Source organism: Leucopleurus acutus, assembly GCF_964270905.1.
Source record: "Leucopleurus acutus genome assembly, chromosome: 13".
Classification (NCBI taxonomy): domain Eukaryota; kingdom Metazoa; phylum Chordata; class Mammalia; order Artiodactyla; family Delphinidae; genus Leucopleurus; species Leucopleurus acutus.
Genome location: NC_139155.1, coordinates 53,249,397 through 53,268,702, shown reverse-complemented (window position 1 = coordinate 53,268,702; position 19,306 = coordinate 53,249,397). Strand labels below are relative to the sequence as shown.

The window sequence follows — 19,306 nt, the reverse complement described above, 5'->3', positions numbered from 1 at the left end:
TCATAAAAACATAAAGTTTGAATTAAGAGTATTATTTTCTCTTTCCTGTCTGTATTCACAATCTCTACATTTACATACATCCTCAGTGAGTTACCCTAACTCCAGGTCTTTTATTACTAAGAGAACCAGCACAGTTCTATTTGCCAGTGGCAACATCCTTAAAAGTTAATGAATAATAACTGATAGATCACCAACAGGTTTTGACCTAGTTCCTTCTCCTTTAGAGCAAAATGAACTTTCACCTGTAAATATCCTTCAAACAACTCCTTCAAAAGCACTCTAAACAGCCATTTCCATTTTAATGGTCGGGTGAGGATTGTAGCCTTCAATCTGAAAGTCTTCAGCCTTGAAGTCATCAATTTTCTCAACTTTTCGAAGTATTTTGAGCTTGGGGAAAGGCCTTGGTTCTCGCTGAAGCTAAAAACAACATAAGGCCATTATTTTGCCAGATCCATACAACCTGCTTTAATTTTGCTCCCTGTGTCCCTTCATGAAACAAATAACAGTATTTTACCAATAAAGTATCAATATTATTTTTCAGGGGTGGAATACTACAGATACCTTGTCCCTGGTTATTCAATGCTGCTGACCAATTCTTTCACCCACGCGGAGAGTGAAGGGTGTTCAGTAGAATCACATGGTGTCAGGAGCCTTGGTGGCTCACCAGGTTTAAGTTCTTATAATCGACTGCTCTTGGTAAATTTGTTAAAGACAGGGCCTAGTCTTCTACTTTAATAAAAAGTAGCTACAGAATGGTTACTTGAGTCCCTTGAACCCTAGCCCAACTGTCCCTGGCAGAAAGGGCAAAGAAGATGACACGTGTTGACAACAGAAAGGGATGCAAGCCAGGACTCCTGGGATGAACAGACAGCAGCAATGAGGACATGGACACAGGTCACGACCACATAGTATTCCGGCCAGCATGACTGGAGCAGACTGCCAGAGAGGAGCATTTGGATGAGCCCTGGGTCACCCTCTAATCACAGCAGCCAAGCTCCTCAAAGACTTGCCAAACCCAGACCTAATCCATAAGGGGGCTTAAATGTTTTTGGTTTGAATTTTTTTCCTTGAGGTTCATTAAGCACACTCATATTTTTATTGCCATCTTAAACCATCCTTTGTTGGAAATACATAAGACATGACACCATAAAACGCCTAGAAGAGAACATAGGTAAAATATTCTGACATAAATTGTATCAATGTTCTTAGGTCAGTCTCCCAAAGCAATGGAAATAAAAACAAAAATAAACAAATGGGACCTAAACTAACTACAAGCTTTTGCATAGCAAAGGAAACCATAAACAACACCAAAAGACATTTCTCCACAGAAGAAACACAGATAGCCAATAGGCACATGAAAAGATGCTCAACATCGCTGATTATTACAGAAATGCAAATCAAAACTAAAATGAAGTACTATCTCACACCAGTTAGAGTGGCCATCATTAAAAAGTCTACAAATAACAAAAGCTGGAGAGGGTGTGGAGAAAAGGGAAACCTCCTACACTGTTGGTGGGAATGTAAGTTGGTGCAGCCACTGTGGAAAATATGGAGGTTCCTCAGAAAATGGAAAATAATATTACCATATAATCCAGCAATCCCACTCCTGGGCATATATCCAGACAAAACTGTAATTCAAGGATACATGCACCTCTGTGTTCACAGCAGCACTATTCACAATAGCCAAGACATGGAAACAAGCTAAATGTCGATGGACAGATGAATGGATAAAGAAGATGCAATACATATATACAATGGACTACTACTCAGCCATAAAAAAGAATGAAATAATGCCACTTGCAGCAACATGGATGCAACTGGAGATTATCATACTAAGTGAAGTCAGAAAGGGAAAGGCAAATACCATGAGATATCACTCATGTGAAATCTAAAATATGACAGAAATGAACCTATCTATGAAACAGAAACACGAACAGAGAGAATAGACTGGTGGTTGCCAAGGTGGGGAAGGGGTGGGAGTTCAGGATTAGCAGATGCAAACTAGTATATATAAATGGATAAACAAGGTCCTACTGTATAGTACAGAGAAGTATATTCAATATCCTGTGAAACCATAATGGAAAAGAATATGAAAAAAATGTATATACGTGTATAACTGAGTCTGCTGTACAACAGTAATTAATACAACACTGTAAATCAACTATACTTCAATTAACAAAACAACAAAAAACATCCAAAAAACAAATCCTTTGTTGGCTGCTGTAAATTATGGAAGTGAACACAGACTTTTCAAAGTTCAGACCTAAATACTGTATGTTAGCATAAAACTAAGGGAAAATATTTGCATTTAAACACTCTTCCAAGTAAAACAATGAATTAAAATGCCACCTCTGGGAAGGTCCTAAACCTTCTGGTCCAAAGATGGCTCCTCCTCTCTGGTACTGGTACTTAATACCTCACAGCACGTGTCATGTAAAGTGTCTGTGGCCATTGAGGCCTGTCTGCCTTGTCCCTGCCTGCCCACCACCACCCGCAAACCTGGAAGCAGGTCCTCTTATCTCTGTCAGAGCACCAAGGAGAACACTTATTACAGGAGGGATGTTTTCCATATCGACCTTTTATCAAGAGAGAAGGTACCAAACTCCAAAGTGTGACAGATACATTTCTTACCTGAATTTTCAGCGGCTCAATGTGATTCAGGTAAATGTGTGCATCTCCCAAAGTGTGTACAAAGTCACCTGGCTAAACCCCACGGGAGAAAGCAGAACAGTAAATTCTTTAGTTTGAATTCCTTTAAAACACATCATGTAGAAACACATGATACAGAGTATGCAGACATCCCAAAGCTTTTCACAAGGAATTTAACCAGCGTCAATTTTGAGAAAAGTTGATTCATCAAAGTTATAATAAATAACCTATACGATCCCATTAGTTTATACAGAGCAAAAGGACGGGAAAGCTCCAAGGAGGTTACAGAGTAAGCCAGTTCCTCATTTACATCTATCACATTTAAAGACTAATTGGAGACGAAATTCTCTGCAATTAGTTCTTCCACGTTACAGGATCTAAGAGCTCAGTGCTTGGGACTTCCCTGGTGGCACAGTGGTTAAGAATCCACCTGCCAATGCAGGGGACACAGGTTTGAGCCCTGGCCTGGGAAGATCCCACGTGCTATGAAGCAACTAAGCCCGTGTGCCACAACTACTGAGCCTGCGCTCTAGAGCCCGTGAGCCACAACTACTGAGCCCGCGCTCCGCAAAAGAGAAGCCACCACAATGAGAAGCCCACGCACCACAACAAAGAGTAGTCCCCGCTCGCCACAACTAGAGAAAGCCCGCGCGCAGCAACGCAGACCCAATGCGGCCAAAAATAAATTAATTAATTAAAAAAAAATCATTGAAAATAAGAGCTCAGTGCTTTAGGCTGGCAATAGCCGTTCCTCCCAGAGAGGAGCCCACCTTCAGGCCCGTGATGTGTGCGATCATGTAGGTGAGCAGGGCGTAGCTGGCGATGTTGAAGGGCACACCCAGGCCCATGTCTCCTGACCTCTGGTACAGCTGGCAGGACAGCTCACCGTTCACCACGTAGAACTGGCAAAGGGCATGGCACGGGGGTAGGGCCATGAGAGGGACATCTGAGGAGACGGCAGAGGAAAGTCAGGAGGGGCAGTGGTTTTAAAGAACACAGCTCTAGGCAAAGCGAAACAGAACCAACTCATACAGCGGAGATGGTGAGAAAGAGCCACTGGGCCAGCGACCCCCATGACCCTCACAGACCAGTCCAACCCCCAGGATGGCATACGGTCGACAACAGAGACCTGTCCATCAACGTGAGACTTCTATGGATGCATGCTGACAACTGAAGCCATGCTCTTCCACCCGAGCTGAAATGAATTACTTATGCTACCACCATGGCACCAAACCACAAGTATAGGAGGAATGAATTCATTTGCAGGGGCCACAGGATATTGGCCACTCAGGCACACCTTCCCGTATTCAAAATCTCTATCATAAATGCAAATATTCCACTGGGTATTTAGTACACCTTGGTAGAGTTTAGTTTTACAATATAATTGTTTAAAATGTTCATAATAGTGAGGGGGAGGTGATCTGAAATTCCATCTGCCTCAAGTTAAAATGTTAAAATTTTCATGTGTAATTTTATAGGCAATTTAAAGCCCATAAAATACAAATTTCATCTGGGCCCAACCTCACCCTCTGAAGGTGAAAATGGGACCACGTGCGACATGGCCAGGGTCACAGGGGCAGCCGGGCAGCCTCTGCAGGAGGTACAGTTAAGACATGGCAGGGTGACTGGGATGCAATCAACCTTTTGGATTCCAAGCACACAGGATGATTCTTCTGTCGTCAGGGTTGGTTTTGATTGTGTCAATCACTTTTTGCAGTTGATCTACTCCTTTATCTGAATAATCTGCAGAATTGGCAAAAAGAGAGAACACCTCACACGTGAATCACAGCATCCCATGAGAGGGTCTCAGAGGTCATCGACCACACTGTCCTCCCACGGCCTCCCCTGGCGCACAGTTACATGATAGCCAATGAACAATACAAATGTCTTATATTTCGTCCGGTTATATTGAGTCTTGGCTCCTAGGTCTGTCCTCTGGAACCGTAACAATGTCTATTTCTTACCTACTTAAGAGTCATTTAAATACTTGGCCGTGGTGCCCCTCCTCCCCCTTCTCCTATCGCTAACCTTCTTCAGCCTTAACAATCTGTTTCTTCCAGTGGTCCCCACAGGACGTAGTCTCTATACCATCAACCAATCTTGTCACGCTCCACTGCCAGGCACAGGGCTGGATCTTCACTAATTTACCCTACAATACACGGTCCAACTAACAGAGGATGAGAATTCCTTTTTGTCATCTAGACACTATCCTTCCAACACTCCCACCTAAAATTACAATTTAACAGCTAAATACCTACTGACTGTAAATATCAGGAAACCTCTAATTATTACACCACCTTATACTTTTGTCCCATTTCTGGTCTCTGGACTTTTAAGTCCCTGCCTCCTTCTGAAATGAACTGGAAGCCGAGATGTGCAGAGCTTCACACCCCTCTGGTTAAACTTCCACTTATTGGAGTCAGACTATGCTCAAGTCCAGTAGTTCTAAACTTGGGGAAGAAAGTCCTATCACCATCACAGTTCCGGAAAAGTAACATCAAAGATTTAAAAAAAGATGAACTGTGAAGGAACAGTTCTGTATCTTGATTGTGGTGGTGGTTCCCTAAATCTACAGGTGCTAAAACTGCACACAAATCTATAAAGCTGGAGAAATCTGGTAAGTGCTGTGGGTTTTACAAATGTTAATTTATGTGAGAGGTTACATTTTCTTGGGCAATTTCCTGTGAACCTATAATTATTTCAGGGTAAAAATTAAAAACAAAACAAAACAAAAACTCTTGTACTGAAATCCAACAGCTAAGCGTTCATACAACTCTAAACTAAGGCCATAATTTCATCAGGTCCCTCAAGGAAGAATAAATAATTGAACATGAGGCAGGATTTAAGGCACAATTAAGCCAGGGGTGTAGCCTCACATCCTGAGGATGTCCTAGGACGGGGGCTACATTCTAACAACAGAAAGACCATTCACCTGCAGAGAAACTGTTTGGCCCACAGAGCATTTTTTTTGGTGTGTGGCAAAATTTATATAACATTAAGTTGACCATTTTAACCATTTAAAGGTGTGCAGTCGGTGGCATTAAGTACATTCCCAATGTTGTGCAACCATCACCACTATCCATTCTAAATCTTCTTCATTTTCCTAAAATGAAATTCTGTACCCATTAAACAACTCCCCATCCACTTTTGGTCTCTGTGAATTTGCCTGTTTCAGGTTGGCATGGCATTTTGAACTTACCAAAGTTGCCACCATTCCAAAGACTTAGCCATTTATTGAAAAACCCAACAACATCAGGCCCAAATCCCTCCAGCTGGCTAGAGCTGAGGTGTGACTGTCCCCTTTAGATGGCACAGGCTTTCCAGGTAACTGGTTTTTGCCCAGCCAGCAAACTGTTACTTCCTGTGTGTATGCACATGCGCGGCGTGCGCACACACACACCCCCACCCCGAGGTAGGCATTTGCTTTTGCAACTCCTGACCTAGGGATGGGGGGACAGGAAGGGTCAAAGGACCTGGACTGGATTCTGTGACAGTCAGCAAGTGGAGCCACCAAGTGACAGAGGAGGGTGGGCGCCCAGGGGTGAGATGTTTCACCTTCCTCCATCCCACCAGGATGGGGAAGAGAGGGTGACCAGAGACCGGTCCCCAGCACCACTACAGTGTGCTGGGCAGCTCAGTCTTTAAAAGGGGAGATCAAGGCCGCCACAGGGCAATCCCTGACACTCTTGTCCCCTAGATGAACTTCCAACCGTACACCCAACACACTGACCAACCACCAACCAGGTCACTATCTGCTGATGAACAAGGTATGGAAGGTGCTAAGACCCAGCAAGTGCTAACCACCCTGCTATGATCTGATCTGATCCTCCACCTGAATCTGAAGTGCCCCTCACAAGGTCCAAGTTATACATCCACTTCCCCATCACCGGTTTCCTATCCCCCAGGCTTCACTTGCAACAATGGAACAAACTCAGGCTGTGAGAGGCACTCAGGAAATTTGAGGCCCCACTCCGTCTCCTCACCTGAATCCATCTCTTTGTATTCGGCCCCAAAATGCCTCCACTGAAAGCCATAAACTGGGCCTAAATCCCCTTCTGCTCTGGTGGAGAATCCCAGGCTGTCCAAGAAGTCTCGGGACCCATTGGCATCCCAGATTTTCACTCCCTTGGAAGACAGCTCCTTAGCGTTTGTGGATCCCTGGAAGAGATGGGAGAGAGCAGCATCCAGTGAATTCTGTGCCATCAGTCGATCCCCCAAAAGCCTCCTCCCAAGTGGGCCTGTGCTGACAGACAGGGGACAGCACCTGACACATACCATCATTAAGCAGGCTGGTCCCAGTCCAAACTTTCTGAGGGCCCCCAGGATGGTCCAATCCTTCTTTGCAATCACGATCTCAAATCTTTTTTCCTATTCCCCTCAACTAAAATTCGAAACACCTCCAAGTCCTTTAATTACTTCCATCTCATCTAACAGTTTTGTGTTTCTTAACTAAATGTGTTCTGTGTCTAAGTGTGATGCCCCAGGATGAATCTAATGCCTCATGTGCAATCTGTTTGGTGTATCTTAGACCTGGTATATCAGATATTTCCACCGACTGGCCTAATCAGTCTTAGCTTTTCTGGCAAATATGTCAGTCACACATCTTACAAGTGCCACTATCAAGTTATGTTTACCCCCAACCTATATTTGCAAAGTTAAGGTGTGGGTTTTGGGGGGTTATTTATTTTTTTGGTGCCAAGTACAAGCTTTATTTTCCTCATATATTTTACCTCATTAGATTTGGCCCATGTCATCCTAACCTGTATTCTGATGGTGCATCCAGGTCAAGGACAGACCCCACTGGCCTCTGGGTATGATATGCTGTAAGGTTCCAAGCAAGGCTATGAGGCCACACACACCTGGGCCCCATGCCTCTCTTCCTCCCTTCTCTGACCAGCTTCCTGGCCCCTCTAGCCTCACCATCTGCACCCAAAAGAGAGCACAGCAGTAGTAACCACCACCCATATTACTGTGAGTAGAAAATACAAGCAAAACGCTTGGCACTCGACCCAATATTAACTATTGCACAGACCATACATCTCCATATTGCCCAAAGATCCCAGCTGAAGTGCAGGTAAACTCTGACTGCCGTTGTTTTTTTTTTTTTTTTGCACCGCACAGCACGTGGAACTTCCTCGACCAAGGGTCAAACCCGTGCCCCCTGCAGTGGAAGCACGGAGTCTTAACCACTGGACTGCCAGGGAAATCCCTAACTCCTGTATTTTTGAGTCACCCATGGAGTGATGATCAGAGGTGAGTCTGATGTGTTCCTGACAAGGATTTATTAGAATCCTGCACTCAAGCTTTAAGATAAAACAAGCGAATACATTTTATTTCTGAGCATCTCAGTTCCTCCCTTTCTGTCACTGAGTTTGTACTAATTTTTTTCACTTCCAACAACTCATTTCTCAACCTTTCGCATGTGGCTTCAAAAGTCTCCCTTCCCATCTATTCAGACTGGGCTCTAGCTGCTTTACAAACGTCCTCTTCTGAGATTTGCGCTGGTGTATTTGGAAGTAGAAGCTCGCTCTCAGTTGAGATAGGCCAATGCAGAAGAAAATACCCCGAGAATACAGAACTAAGGGAGACTGGATTGAATCCAAATCTAAACCTTTTCTAAAAGGTGTTAAGAGGCCTTGGGCCTGCTTTGGCCCAAGACAATACAAGCCACATAAGTGCCCTGTAGAAGGGATCCCAACCTCTAGCCCAGCCCAGAACAGAGCCCATTTCCTCAGGTACCCTGTGACCAGCACTGGCCAGAATATCACTGGTCTGAACCAGATGGAGCGAGGGGAAGCCCAGGTGTGGCTGCTGCCCATCATCACTTCACTCTAGCTTGTTACTCAAGAGACCCTTCCAGCTTATCCCAACACAAGAGCACAGTTGGGATCTATATTCAGTGATCACTCCATGTTGAGTGCCTACTGTGTGGCAGGCTGTGTCTCAGGGGATGCAACAGTGGACAAGAGAAATTCTCTGCCCTCATGGAGCTTCTAATACTTTTCTAAATTTAAAAAAAAATTATTTTTAAATATATTTTCATTTTAAAAAATTTTATTTATTTGATTGTCTGCCTTTACCCTTGAAGGGGGTAAAGGGGGAGGGCAGACCTTATACATAAGGTATTTCTCTGTAGAGAAAACAAAGGAGGGGTGGGAGGAGAGGGTGGGGAGGTAATCACAGTTTTAGATCCGAGGCAGGGAAAGCTCACTGAGCAGAGACTTGAGGGTGAGGGAGCGAGTCATGCTACATGGAGCAGAAGGTTCCAGGGAGCAGGACCAGCGGGTACCTGGGCCCTAGGTGGGAATGTCCTGGTGTGCTCGAAGCTTAGCAAGGAGGCCAGGGTGGGAGGGGCAGAGTGAGCAGGACTCTGGCGGAGGCCAGAGCTGAGACAGGATGGTAAGGACCTTGGCTCCTACTAAGTGAAATTGGAGCCACTAAGGGCTTTAGGCCGAGGAGTGACATGGTGTGAGTTTTAAAAGGATCTAGCTGATGCTGTACTGAGAACACATTATTGATTTCCAATAGCAGCAATTTCTTTACCTTGATAAACCACAGCAACTCCTCCAAAACACCCTTCCAGAAAACACGTTTGGTTGTCAGCAGAGGAAATTCATCTGGAAAACAAAGTTTATCGTATAATTTCAAGATGGGAAAACAGAACATGCCATCCAACTTTCTCTGTAAAAGCAAACTGCTCCAGGACACAAGGCCCTGGAGTGACCACAGAGCAGCTGGAAAACTGCAACCTCTGCCACGTGGGCACCCCCGGATCAGAGTGGAGCTCCCAAGGCTGCAGCCCCAAGTCAGTGACACAATTCAGACCGAGACCACCCTCCTGTGCCCCTTGACCACCAGACACAGGAATTCCACACAGTGATTTGGGGCAGGGAACAGGCAGGGATGCACGTGTACGCAGGGAAAGAGCTACCACCCACTACCTGGTTAGCGTGAACCCTTCATCACAGAGGCGCGAAGACAACACATAGAATGTGACCTAGGACAAAGCCTGAAGGCTCCTATTCCATGATTATCCTGCCAGGGATAACTTGCTCAAGACCACGGGATAGTAGATACTGCCCTGGCCCAAAATGAATAGTTTCTAGATAGTCGCAAAGAAAATTAACCTCTATTCTTTTAAGTGTAATAAAAATAGTTAACTGTTTAAACACTTGATATGCATGATCCTATTTGATCCTCAAAACAGCCTTCCTTGAGGCTCCATTATGACCTCCCTTTTTACAGACACCAGGAGGTAATACGTAAGTTTGCGTCAAGCAACAGAGAAAACTGTAAAAGCTTCTCTCTAAATTTGGTACCTATTCAGTCGACATTATCACTTGTACAGGTGATACTCATGTAACAAGAACAGTCTTCAAGCACCTGCTTCCCTCCATTTTGAGGATGATTTCCTCCATTTTGAGCACATGGGGACGCTGAAGATGGGAAAGTTAAGCCACTTGCCAAAGGTCTAAGCAAAGGGGCGGGGGTAGAAACGAGGTCTGTGTTTCCCCGGAGGCCACTGCGCTGGAGCTGCAGGAAGGTGGATCCCTCTGCTCAGACAAAACTCCCTAGGCTGTCCAAGCCACATCGGCCACTGCAGCCCCGTATTTTCCAGTCTCTCCAATGGGTGCGCGGCGGAGGGTTTCTCCCCTGACCTGGGTCAATCTGCTGCACCAACAGTTGGTCTCCCCACTCACAACCGCCCTCCACGCCTGTTTCAACTTTCGTCCGGTGCCGACCCCCACCCCGCCCCTCTGTCCCCTGAAAGCCCAACCCTAACAGCCCCCTAGACACACTTCTTCCCAGGAGCCACCCTGTTTTAAAGACAAAGACAAATAAATATGAACTCCTACTCGGACTCTCGCGTTCCTGTTTCAAGGTTTAAGAGGAAAGCTGGTTCGCGGGACCAAATGGCAAAACTGTAGTGAACCACAAGTTCCCGCCCTTGCTTTTCGGCTCGCTCCTCCCAACGCGGCCTCGCCCACGTCATCTTGGCTCCAATTTTTAAAAACTTTGCAAAGCGAAACAGCAGACGCGGAGGGAAGAGGAGGGGCAGAAAAGGGGCCCTCCAGCCAAGGCCCCGGTCAAGCCCGAGCAGATCCTCTCCCACCCTCTAATCTGGGGCAAACGCTGCAGGATCGCGCCCGCTTTGGGGAGACAGCATAACTGCGTGATTAAGAGCCAGAGGACCTGGTTTTACCTCCCAGCTCTGTCCCTCCAGTTCGTGTGACCCTACGCAAGTCATCTCTCTAATCCGAGCCTCAGTTTCGGCGTCTGCAAAGTGGTGCCAAGGCCGCTTCCCCTCCTCGCGGGGTTGAGGTTGAATAAACGCCGACCGCGGGGCCCGGTCTGTCCGGAACGCTCTCCCCACCGCAGCTCCGTGCGCACCGGGCGCGCCCGCCTTCCCGCCCCCGTGGCGCGTCCGCCTCACCTCTCAGGCTGTAGCGCGCCTGCATGCCGAACACCGACAGGGTGCCGGTGCCCGTGCGGTCATCCTTCCGAAAGCCGCAGCGGAGAATGTGCTCGATCTGCCCCAAGTACTGCAGCTCCCCGTGCGGCGGCGGCGGCCGCGACTCGGCGCCCTGCTCCTGCGCGGCGGGCGGCGACATCGGGCGCGGCAGCTCGGAGCCGGCGGCGGGCATAGCGCGGCAGCGGGCGAGGCGACCCGCCGCTTTCAACGGTCCTCTTTTCCCGCCGCCGCTCCTGAGACTCCGCCTCTTCCATGACGTCGGCCCCGCCCCGACCCCCTCGGGGCCCCGCCGTTCGCGTCCCTTGAGCGCGCTGGGCCGCCAGCTGGGACCGCGATCGCTTTCCCGAATCGCGTAACCTTTATGGCATTTTAAAAGTCAAGAACCTTTGGCCTAGAAGGAAATCCTAAAGCTGTATCTTGGTGCGTTGCCTGAGACAGGCCGCCCTCGTTGGAAAGATTCAGGGTCGACCGCACGTTTCGGTGATCAAGGGGACCCTGAAACAATTTACACGTGTTCGCGCAATCGAAAAACAAACAAAACCCTGTTACCTGCGGTGTTTCCTACAACTGAGGGAGGCTGCTGCAAGTGATTTGCATTTCCATTTTCCCCCGTCCTCCCTCAAGGCCGGCAGCTGGAGCAAATAGAATAAGGCAGCTTTTTTACTTGATTAATAACAGCCAGCCGTTTTCAGTTTTGAATACCAAATTTTTCAGTTTTAGCGTAACGTTTATAATATAAACACTGGTGGGTAGAAAATATTTGATAATGAGTTTAAAAGGTACTAATACATGTACATGCAACAGCAGTCTTTTGAATCACCTGTTTATTGAGCACATAGTAGATGCTCAATAAATTTCTTGATGTCGCTGCGTCTAGGGTTACCAAGAAGGAGATGTGGGCTCTCTCTGAAACATACTAAACACTATTTCTTTCCATTCAATAAAGTCGATGGTTTTTCCTTTTTCTCCCCTCTCCTCCCCCATCTCAACTTTATTGTCTGTGGAAGATTCTCGAATCTTTCTGCTAAAGGGCACTTCTCAAACTCAAGGTTAAAATTTTTGTAACAGGAAAACATTCTGGGAGGAGATAAATATCTTTCACCTGCAGCTCTGCCTAATCTGCTCGGCAAAAACAATGTTACATTTGTGTTTTCTTTTGGGTGGAATGTTCTTGCTCTTTGGTTGTATGAGTGCTCACAAAGGGTAAACTGAAATGCACTGGATAGCAGATGTTTTAGATATATTTAATCTATTAAACCTATCTAATCCGTCACCTGCTAGGCTGGCCTTTCCCAGGTCAACTAGATTCATCCTTCCCCTCCCCCAGCACCTTCCTCATCCCACCCCCCATGCCCACACCAGTGTAATAATAGTATTAAAAAGTCACCGGTATCTGCTTTGGGGATGATGGCCGTCCTGTGTTGCGCTGTACTGCTTGGATGGGGTGGACGTGGTGGCTGTCTCCAGACGCGGCGGGCTTTTTTTCTGATGGTCATTTGGGCAGAGACTGCTCTGTGGGAAACCTGAACTCAGAAAACAGGCTTTAGACAGGGATGGGGACTCACGTTGTCTGCCTTAGCTTGAGAGCGCCCCTGGGTGTGAGAAGCTCAAATGCGATGTGGAGGTGCAGTCTTCGCTGCGAGGGATCGTCCCACACATTAATTACCGCAGGGCTGTAGGTACCTGTGCAAGGCCAACTAAATGCAGATAGATATTCCCCCAATCCCACGCCGAGCAAAAGTGTGTCCACACATTTCCAACCATGTGCCTGGTCCCAGGCTGAAAATCTCCCAGATTACCTAGTTGCAGTTACTCTCCGTGTTTATTTCCCTTTTGTTATTTTGAGCTGAGTTTAATTGTTCCAATTGAATATCACTTGTACCACAGGGTTAATCTTGGGACACAAGTGTAGACTCCCCCGCCTGTGTGGAGACTCCTCTTCCATTGTAGTACTTGGAGGACCTTGGTTTGATGATAATGGAGAGAGAACGGTTTCCTTCCCGGTTACTGCTCTATAAACAAATGATCCTCTCAGACAAGCTTATCATTCATTCATTCATTCATTCATTCATCCAACAGCGTTTACATCATAGTGCCTACCACGAGTCACCAAGGAGCAAGATAGACAAGGTCACTCTCACAGCCTAGAGGAGCAATTTCTAAATCTGAGAACAAGACATCTGCAGAGAGCGACAAGTGCTATGATGATTACATAACCGGGTTCAGAGAGAGCACTTTAGATCCCACCATCAGGTGAGGCCTCCCTGAGGAGGTCACATTTGAACTGAGATCTAAATAGTGAGAAGAAACCAGCAGGGGATGATCTGGGGAAAGAGCATTCTAACCTCAAATGCATTACACCAGCAGCTTTCACAGCACTCACATCTATAAAAACGCAAAATAAGGATGATATTGATGCTGAATCCTATCTCATTCTAGGAAGAAATAATAATTATTAATGGATCCATTAACTTACTGGAGGAAAAAAAGCTTTTTCTTCTCATTAAGAGATCTATTTCTGTTAAAAATTTCACTGTTTATGTTTAATAGCCATAGAAATGTGTAATATATTTATTTTGATCAATTATGTACAAGTAATAAATTACAATGATAACTCAATCCAGAATGAATATTTGATACCTAGATTTTTGTGTCCCAGGAAATTTTTAATTTTCAAATTTAAAAATATTTATATTTTATTGATCAATAAAGATGTTTAAGCATAAAATATATTACATTAGAATAAAATTCTCTGGAGAAAATAGAATGAAAATATAAGAGTTTAAGGAGAAAATGGAATGAGATAAAATTTCTTACTGATAAAGAAAAACTTGTGTATTTGTTTAAATGGATGATACTGGATATCAAATTGCCATGATATGTAGATTCCATTGGGCACATTTCAAAAAAGGATGAGATATTTTTAAAGATGCTACTATTTACAATACATGGGAAAATTAAAATTCCCTATTCTTTCAACTTATATTGAAAAATCATGTGCAAGAGCATATATACATTTTTCAGTTTCCTTTTCAGTGTGTATGAGAGCAAGAACATTTGAATATTATTGGTCTGGATATTGATTCTTCTTTACACGACAAATTCTCAAAAATGTTGGCACAATTAGGTAAAGGAAAGCAGGAAACTAAAATTTTTGAGAGCCAACTATGAGTCAGATACTAAATAATAGTATTATTTATATAGTCAAAGCTACCATCGATTGATGCTTATCATTATGGATTATTTACTGTAGTTCTCACAACTACCCAATAAAACAAAAACTATTACTTTTATCATTTTATAGATTAAAAACACAGAGGTTCAGAGAGATTAAGGATCTTGCCTAGTCAAACACCTATGAAATCTGGCAGCCAGGATTAAAATCCAGGTCAGCCTGCACGGGAAGGCTTTTCTCTGCCAGGTGCTTTGAGGCCAGTGTCTTCCTTTCCTTTCTTTACTCTACAAGGTTTTGATGGCACATTGGCTATAAAATAGTCAGGTTCCCTTTATAACTTATTTTTTGGCACCTTCTCTGACAAATATATCAAATGTATGGCTGAATAGGCTCTATTTATTTGAGATTTACTGTACATTATGGTATCCAGGATTCTATCAATAGTATCCTTTTTTTTAAACATAGCCTTCAGTTATGATAAAAACAGCTTTGTCTTCATTTGGAATTGACTATATTCGATGGGCTGCCTTTGAACTCTAAGTCTCTCCGACAAGCTTTCCTACCAAATAGCTCAACTGGGTGAAAAATGCTTTAAAGGGTTCAAGTTCTCTCTTTATATTTCTTTTTATAATTTGAAAGACTGACTATAAATATATCCCCAGTGTAATCCTTAGTGAGATATACTGGCAAAAGATTCTCCTTTTGTATTGCACCAAGGTCCAAATTCTGAGGTTAAGTAAGAGTCAGTCAAAAACACTTTGTGTTTTATGTAAAATCTGTATGGCCTTGTTAAAAAAGAGCACTGTTGTGTTAATTTTTAAAAGAAACTATGCAGTACACCCATATGCATGGCAGCACTCTCCACTATGGGCAAAAGAAGGAAGCCACCCAAGTGTCCAACTCCAGATGAATGGATAAACAAAATGTGATACTCACGTACAATGGAGTAGTATTCAGCCTTAAAAAGAAAAGGAATTCCAGCATATGCTACCACGTGGATGAACCTTGAGGACACTACCCTAAGCCAATTGCAAAAGGACAAATACTGTATGATTCCACTTATCTGAGGTCCCTAAAGTAGTCAGAGTTGGACAGATCGTGGCTGTCAAGGGCTGGGGGACAGGGGAGAAATGGGAGTTATTGCTTAATGGGGACAGAGTTTCAGTTTAGGAAGATGAAAAAAGTTCTGGAGATGGTTAATGGTGATAGTTGCATAACATTGTGAATTTACTTAATGCTACTGAACTGTGCACTTAAAAATGATTAAAATAGTAAATTTTGTTATGCATATTTTACCACAAAAAAAATCTATGCAGAAGCTATAGATCTTTACTAAACAAAGGAATGAGTTACAGATTTTTTTCAAGAAGTCAAATATTTTATATTGTAAAAGCAAATTGAAAAAAAGAATCTTTGTTAATTAGAAAGTGGCACATTTGTAGTAGAAGTGATAGAACACAGACCCCTTGGTGATTTAATATTTAATATACAAACTATGAATATACCATAGAATACAGTAATATTTACATTTGATTTTTTAAAAAGGAATTTTCATTTTAACTCAATTTGAAGTTATTAAACTGCCATTCAGCGTAAGACAATTAACAGTACTTTACAATATATAACTGACATACTCTCCTGCAGCTACATTTCCTGCATTATCTTATGTATTTCTGGATTTTCAGGTCTCAGCTGAAGAGGTAATTCTACTTGCCACATATAGGATGCATCAGTTCTTACCTTAAAAAAGCATCAATAATCAAAATATTAATAAATTACTTATAGACTGAGTGCATTTTTCTTGGAATAAAGTCCAGAATGAGTGACAGAATAAATACCCTTGGCTTTTGAAAAAATTAATACATAGCAAAATAACAGAAAACTCATCTGTATGGATATTTTTAATAACACTATTCAAAGGGATCTTCTCAGTAACCCTGGATTATTAAACCTTTACAATTGCCCCTGCCTCTGATGTGAAGATACTCATTCTGTATTCTACATGCACATAGTACTTGTTCGATAAACTTCTACTGTTTACGACACATTACTTTATTCAAGGTGTTTCTTCCCTTTGTGTGCCCTTCATTCTCATAATGACGGTAAGAACCAATCACCAAATGCTTATTGGATACTTGGGATGTGCAAGACATTCTGTTACAGCCTGTAACTGTGGATCCCAACCACAGTTACAGCTGTGAAAGTCTGGAATAGGGAAATAAACACATCCCAAACCAATCAATAAAGTTAGGCATTTAGGATGCTAGATGACTAGATGAGAATTCCAGAGGGTTCTTAATATATGTTCTACCCTATAAAATTGGGATTCATGTTTTAACGAGCTACATTCTTGGAGTAAGGGCCTAACAAATATTCATATATTTGAATGGAAATGACAGGGTGATTCTTTTCCCCCATCTTTCCTGTTATTTTCCTTAGTATGTTGCTATTTCACTGTTGGCAGGTTTGAGAGCTTGGTATGTTGATCTAATCAAAACACACAAAGTCTTACCCACTGAGTTAAATAGGATGCACAAAAGAAGAAATTCAGGTAGTAAGCAAACTTGGAAAAATGTACATTATAATCAAAAACATAAAAGTTGTAACAGTAAGAAAAGTTTTCATTTATTAGTAAAGATTTTTTTAAATTGAAATGTTAGGATATAGAAAGTAGTACTTTAGACATTGCTGCTATCAAATTTGGCAATATATATCAATAAAATGTTAACCTTTAAACAAATAATTCAATTTTTTGGAATCCATCTAAGAAAATAAGTGGAAAATGTGAATAAGAAAAAATAGTAAGATGATAACAGTTTTGTGAAGATGGTGGGACTGTGGATAATCTTTGCCTTCTAAATTTTGGGGGGAATTCCCTGGCAGTTCAGTGGTTAGGACTCCGTGCTCTCATTGCTGGGGCCTGGGTTTGATCCCTGATGGGGGAACTAAGATCCCGCAAGCCGGGTGGCATGGCAAAAAAAAAAAAAATTAAAAGAAAAATAAATAAAGTTTTGGAATTTGTGATTTTGTTACTTTTAGAATTAAAGAACTATAAATTAAAAAGAAAAAAATTAGTACTGCCTTTATGAAAGATCATTTTGTGAGCCATATTAGTAAATAATTTGTTCACTATCTCAATTTTTCAACATATTTTCCATTGTCATTGCAGCCTCTTCATTCCAAAATCTGTGAAAAGATTTTATTGAAAATATATTTATTATTCAGTCATAAATAAATCATCAATACCCATTTGAACAATAGCACACTGTTTCTTCCCTCAAAATCCTGCAGTGTCTCACTGTGGCCCACTGAGTTTGGGCCCTAGGCACAGCTGCCCAGCTTCCCCACTCATTTTGTGAGGCAGACAGTATCCTTCCATGTCTTTTTTTTTTAATATATATATAGAATATTGGAAGGTGTTTAAGCCCTTCCTATATTCTTTTTTTTAAATAAATTTATTTATGTTTTGTTTATTTATTTGTGGCTGCGTTGTGTCTTCGTTGCTGCACGTGGGCTTTCTCTAGTTGTGGTGAACGGGGGCTACTCTTCATCGTGGTGCGCGGGCTTCTCACTGCAGTGGCTTCTCTTTGTTGCGGAGCATGGGCTCTAGGCACATGGGCTTCAGTAGTTGTGGCTTGCGGGCTCAGTGGTTGTGGCTCGCAGGCTCTAGAGCTCAGGCTCAGTAGTTGTGGTGCATGGGCTTAGTTGCTCTGCGGCATGTGGTATCTTCCCGGACCAGGGCTTGAACCTGTGTCCCCTGCATTGGGAGGCGGATTCTTAACCACTGCGCCACCAGGGAAGCCGCCTTCCATGCTTACAAGTGAAGAAAGAACACAAACTCATATGGGGGAGGTTCCTGGATAGAGGGAGGTGCAAAGGGCCCTGGTGGGAGTAGATTCGTTTAATAGGACTTCTCAGCATCCCTAGTATCTAGACACTCCTGTCTTTCTGGCCCCATTTGCTCACATTTTCCCCTATTTTTGGAATCTTTTTTGGAATATTCTCACCTTTATATTTTGACCATATATATATATGCACATATGATCAAATATATTATTTGATCATATATATATGATCAAACATATATATGATATATATCATATATATTTTGGTGGGGGATGAAGGGAGAAGAGGGGGGGAGGGAGGGAAGGAGGGAGGGAAAGAGAAAAGAAGAGGAAAATATGAGGGGGATAGAAGACCGATGGAAAACGAAGAGGAAAAAAATGGAAATGTACCACACTGAGAAGCTTCTCCTCCATGGTAAAGTAAAGACACTCCCCTCAACTCCTAGAGGGCCCCCTTGGGCACTCACTAAATGCTGCCTCCTATTACTCTTCTGTGTGTCTTGTATCTCTCAAATTCATCATTTTCTCCTCCACCGTACCTGGGTCTTGTGCCTTCACTTAGTAGATGCTAAAAAGATATTGGTTGATTGATGTAACTTGAAAAGAAACTTCTCCAAAATTCAGAGGTAAAGGGAGAGGCAGCAAATCCAGTAATATCCAGCTTAATTATACACTGATGGTGACCTACTAACAAGATCCCTTATGAATAATAACTTAGAATTAAAAATTATTCTTTTAAGATTGATCATGTTACCAAAGGAGACTATTATGTACAGTTTTAATTGTGCCACTAATTTAGATCATCCTAAGTTTAACAGAGATGGTGACTAATGTATGCCTGAAATGTCATTCATTTATTTTCTCTGCAGACTTAATAGATTTACATTTTATCTCAATGTAGGATTATCATGGAATGGAAGTACTTATACTAAGGTTTAGAGATGCGGAACACATTGATACGGTTCAATCTACATTTACCTAGCTATTTTAGCAAAATAACATCTTCTAATTTGAAATCTTAAAATTATTTATTCACTACAGAAAATTGTAAAAATATCAGAAAATGGAAAGTTTTTAAAAGAAATCATCCATTTCCCATTGTAATTCCTGACAATCCTTTTTATTTTTAATGCAGATTTTAGATTTTTTTGATCATTACATTTA

The 19,306-nt window shown here is 42.9% G+C and overlaps 1 protein-coding gene across 3 annotated transcripts; it reads right to left on the bottom strand.

Moving 5' to 3' along the window:
• Positions 1 to 50: 50 nt before the first annotated feature.
• On the bottom strand, positions 51 to 11,294 carry TYMS (thymidylate synthetase; the record flags this gene model as incomplete). Of its 3 annotated transcripts, XM_082852795.1 has the most annotated exons (7): positions 51 to 417; positions 2,632 to 2,703; positions 3,420 to 3,595; positions 4,291 to 4,392; positions 6,633 to 6,807; positions 9,193 to 9,266; positions 11,084 to 11,294. In XM_082852795.1, 7 exons carry the CDS (start codon positions 11,292 to 11,294, stop codon positions 280 to 282), a joined length of 948 nt encoding a protein of 315 aa, XP_082708921.1. In that variant the 3' UTR covers positions 51 to 279. The 3 variants fall into 3 exon arrangements, with proteins under 3 accessions (XP_082708921.1, XP_082708922.1, XP_082708923.1); XM_082852796.1 differs by lacking the exon at positions 4,291 to 4,392; XM_082852797.1 differs by lacking the exons at positions 6,633 to 6,807; positions 9,193 to 9,266.
• Positions 11,295 to 19,306: the final 8,012 nt, after the last annotated feature.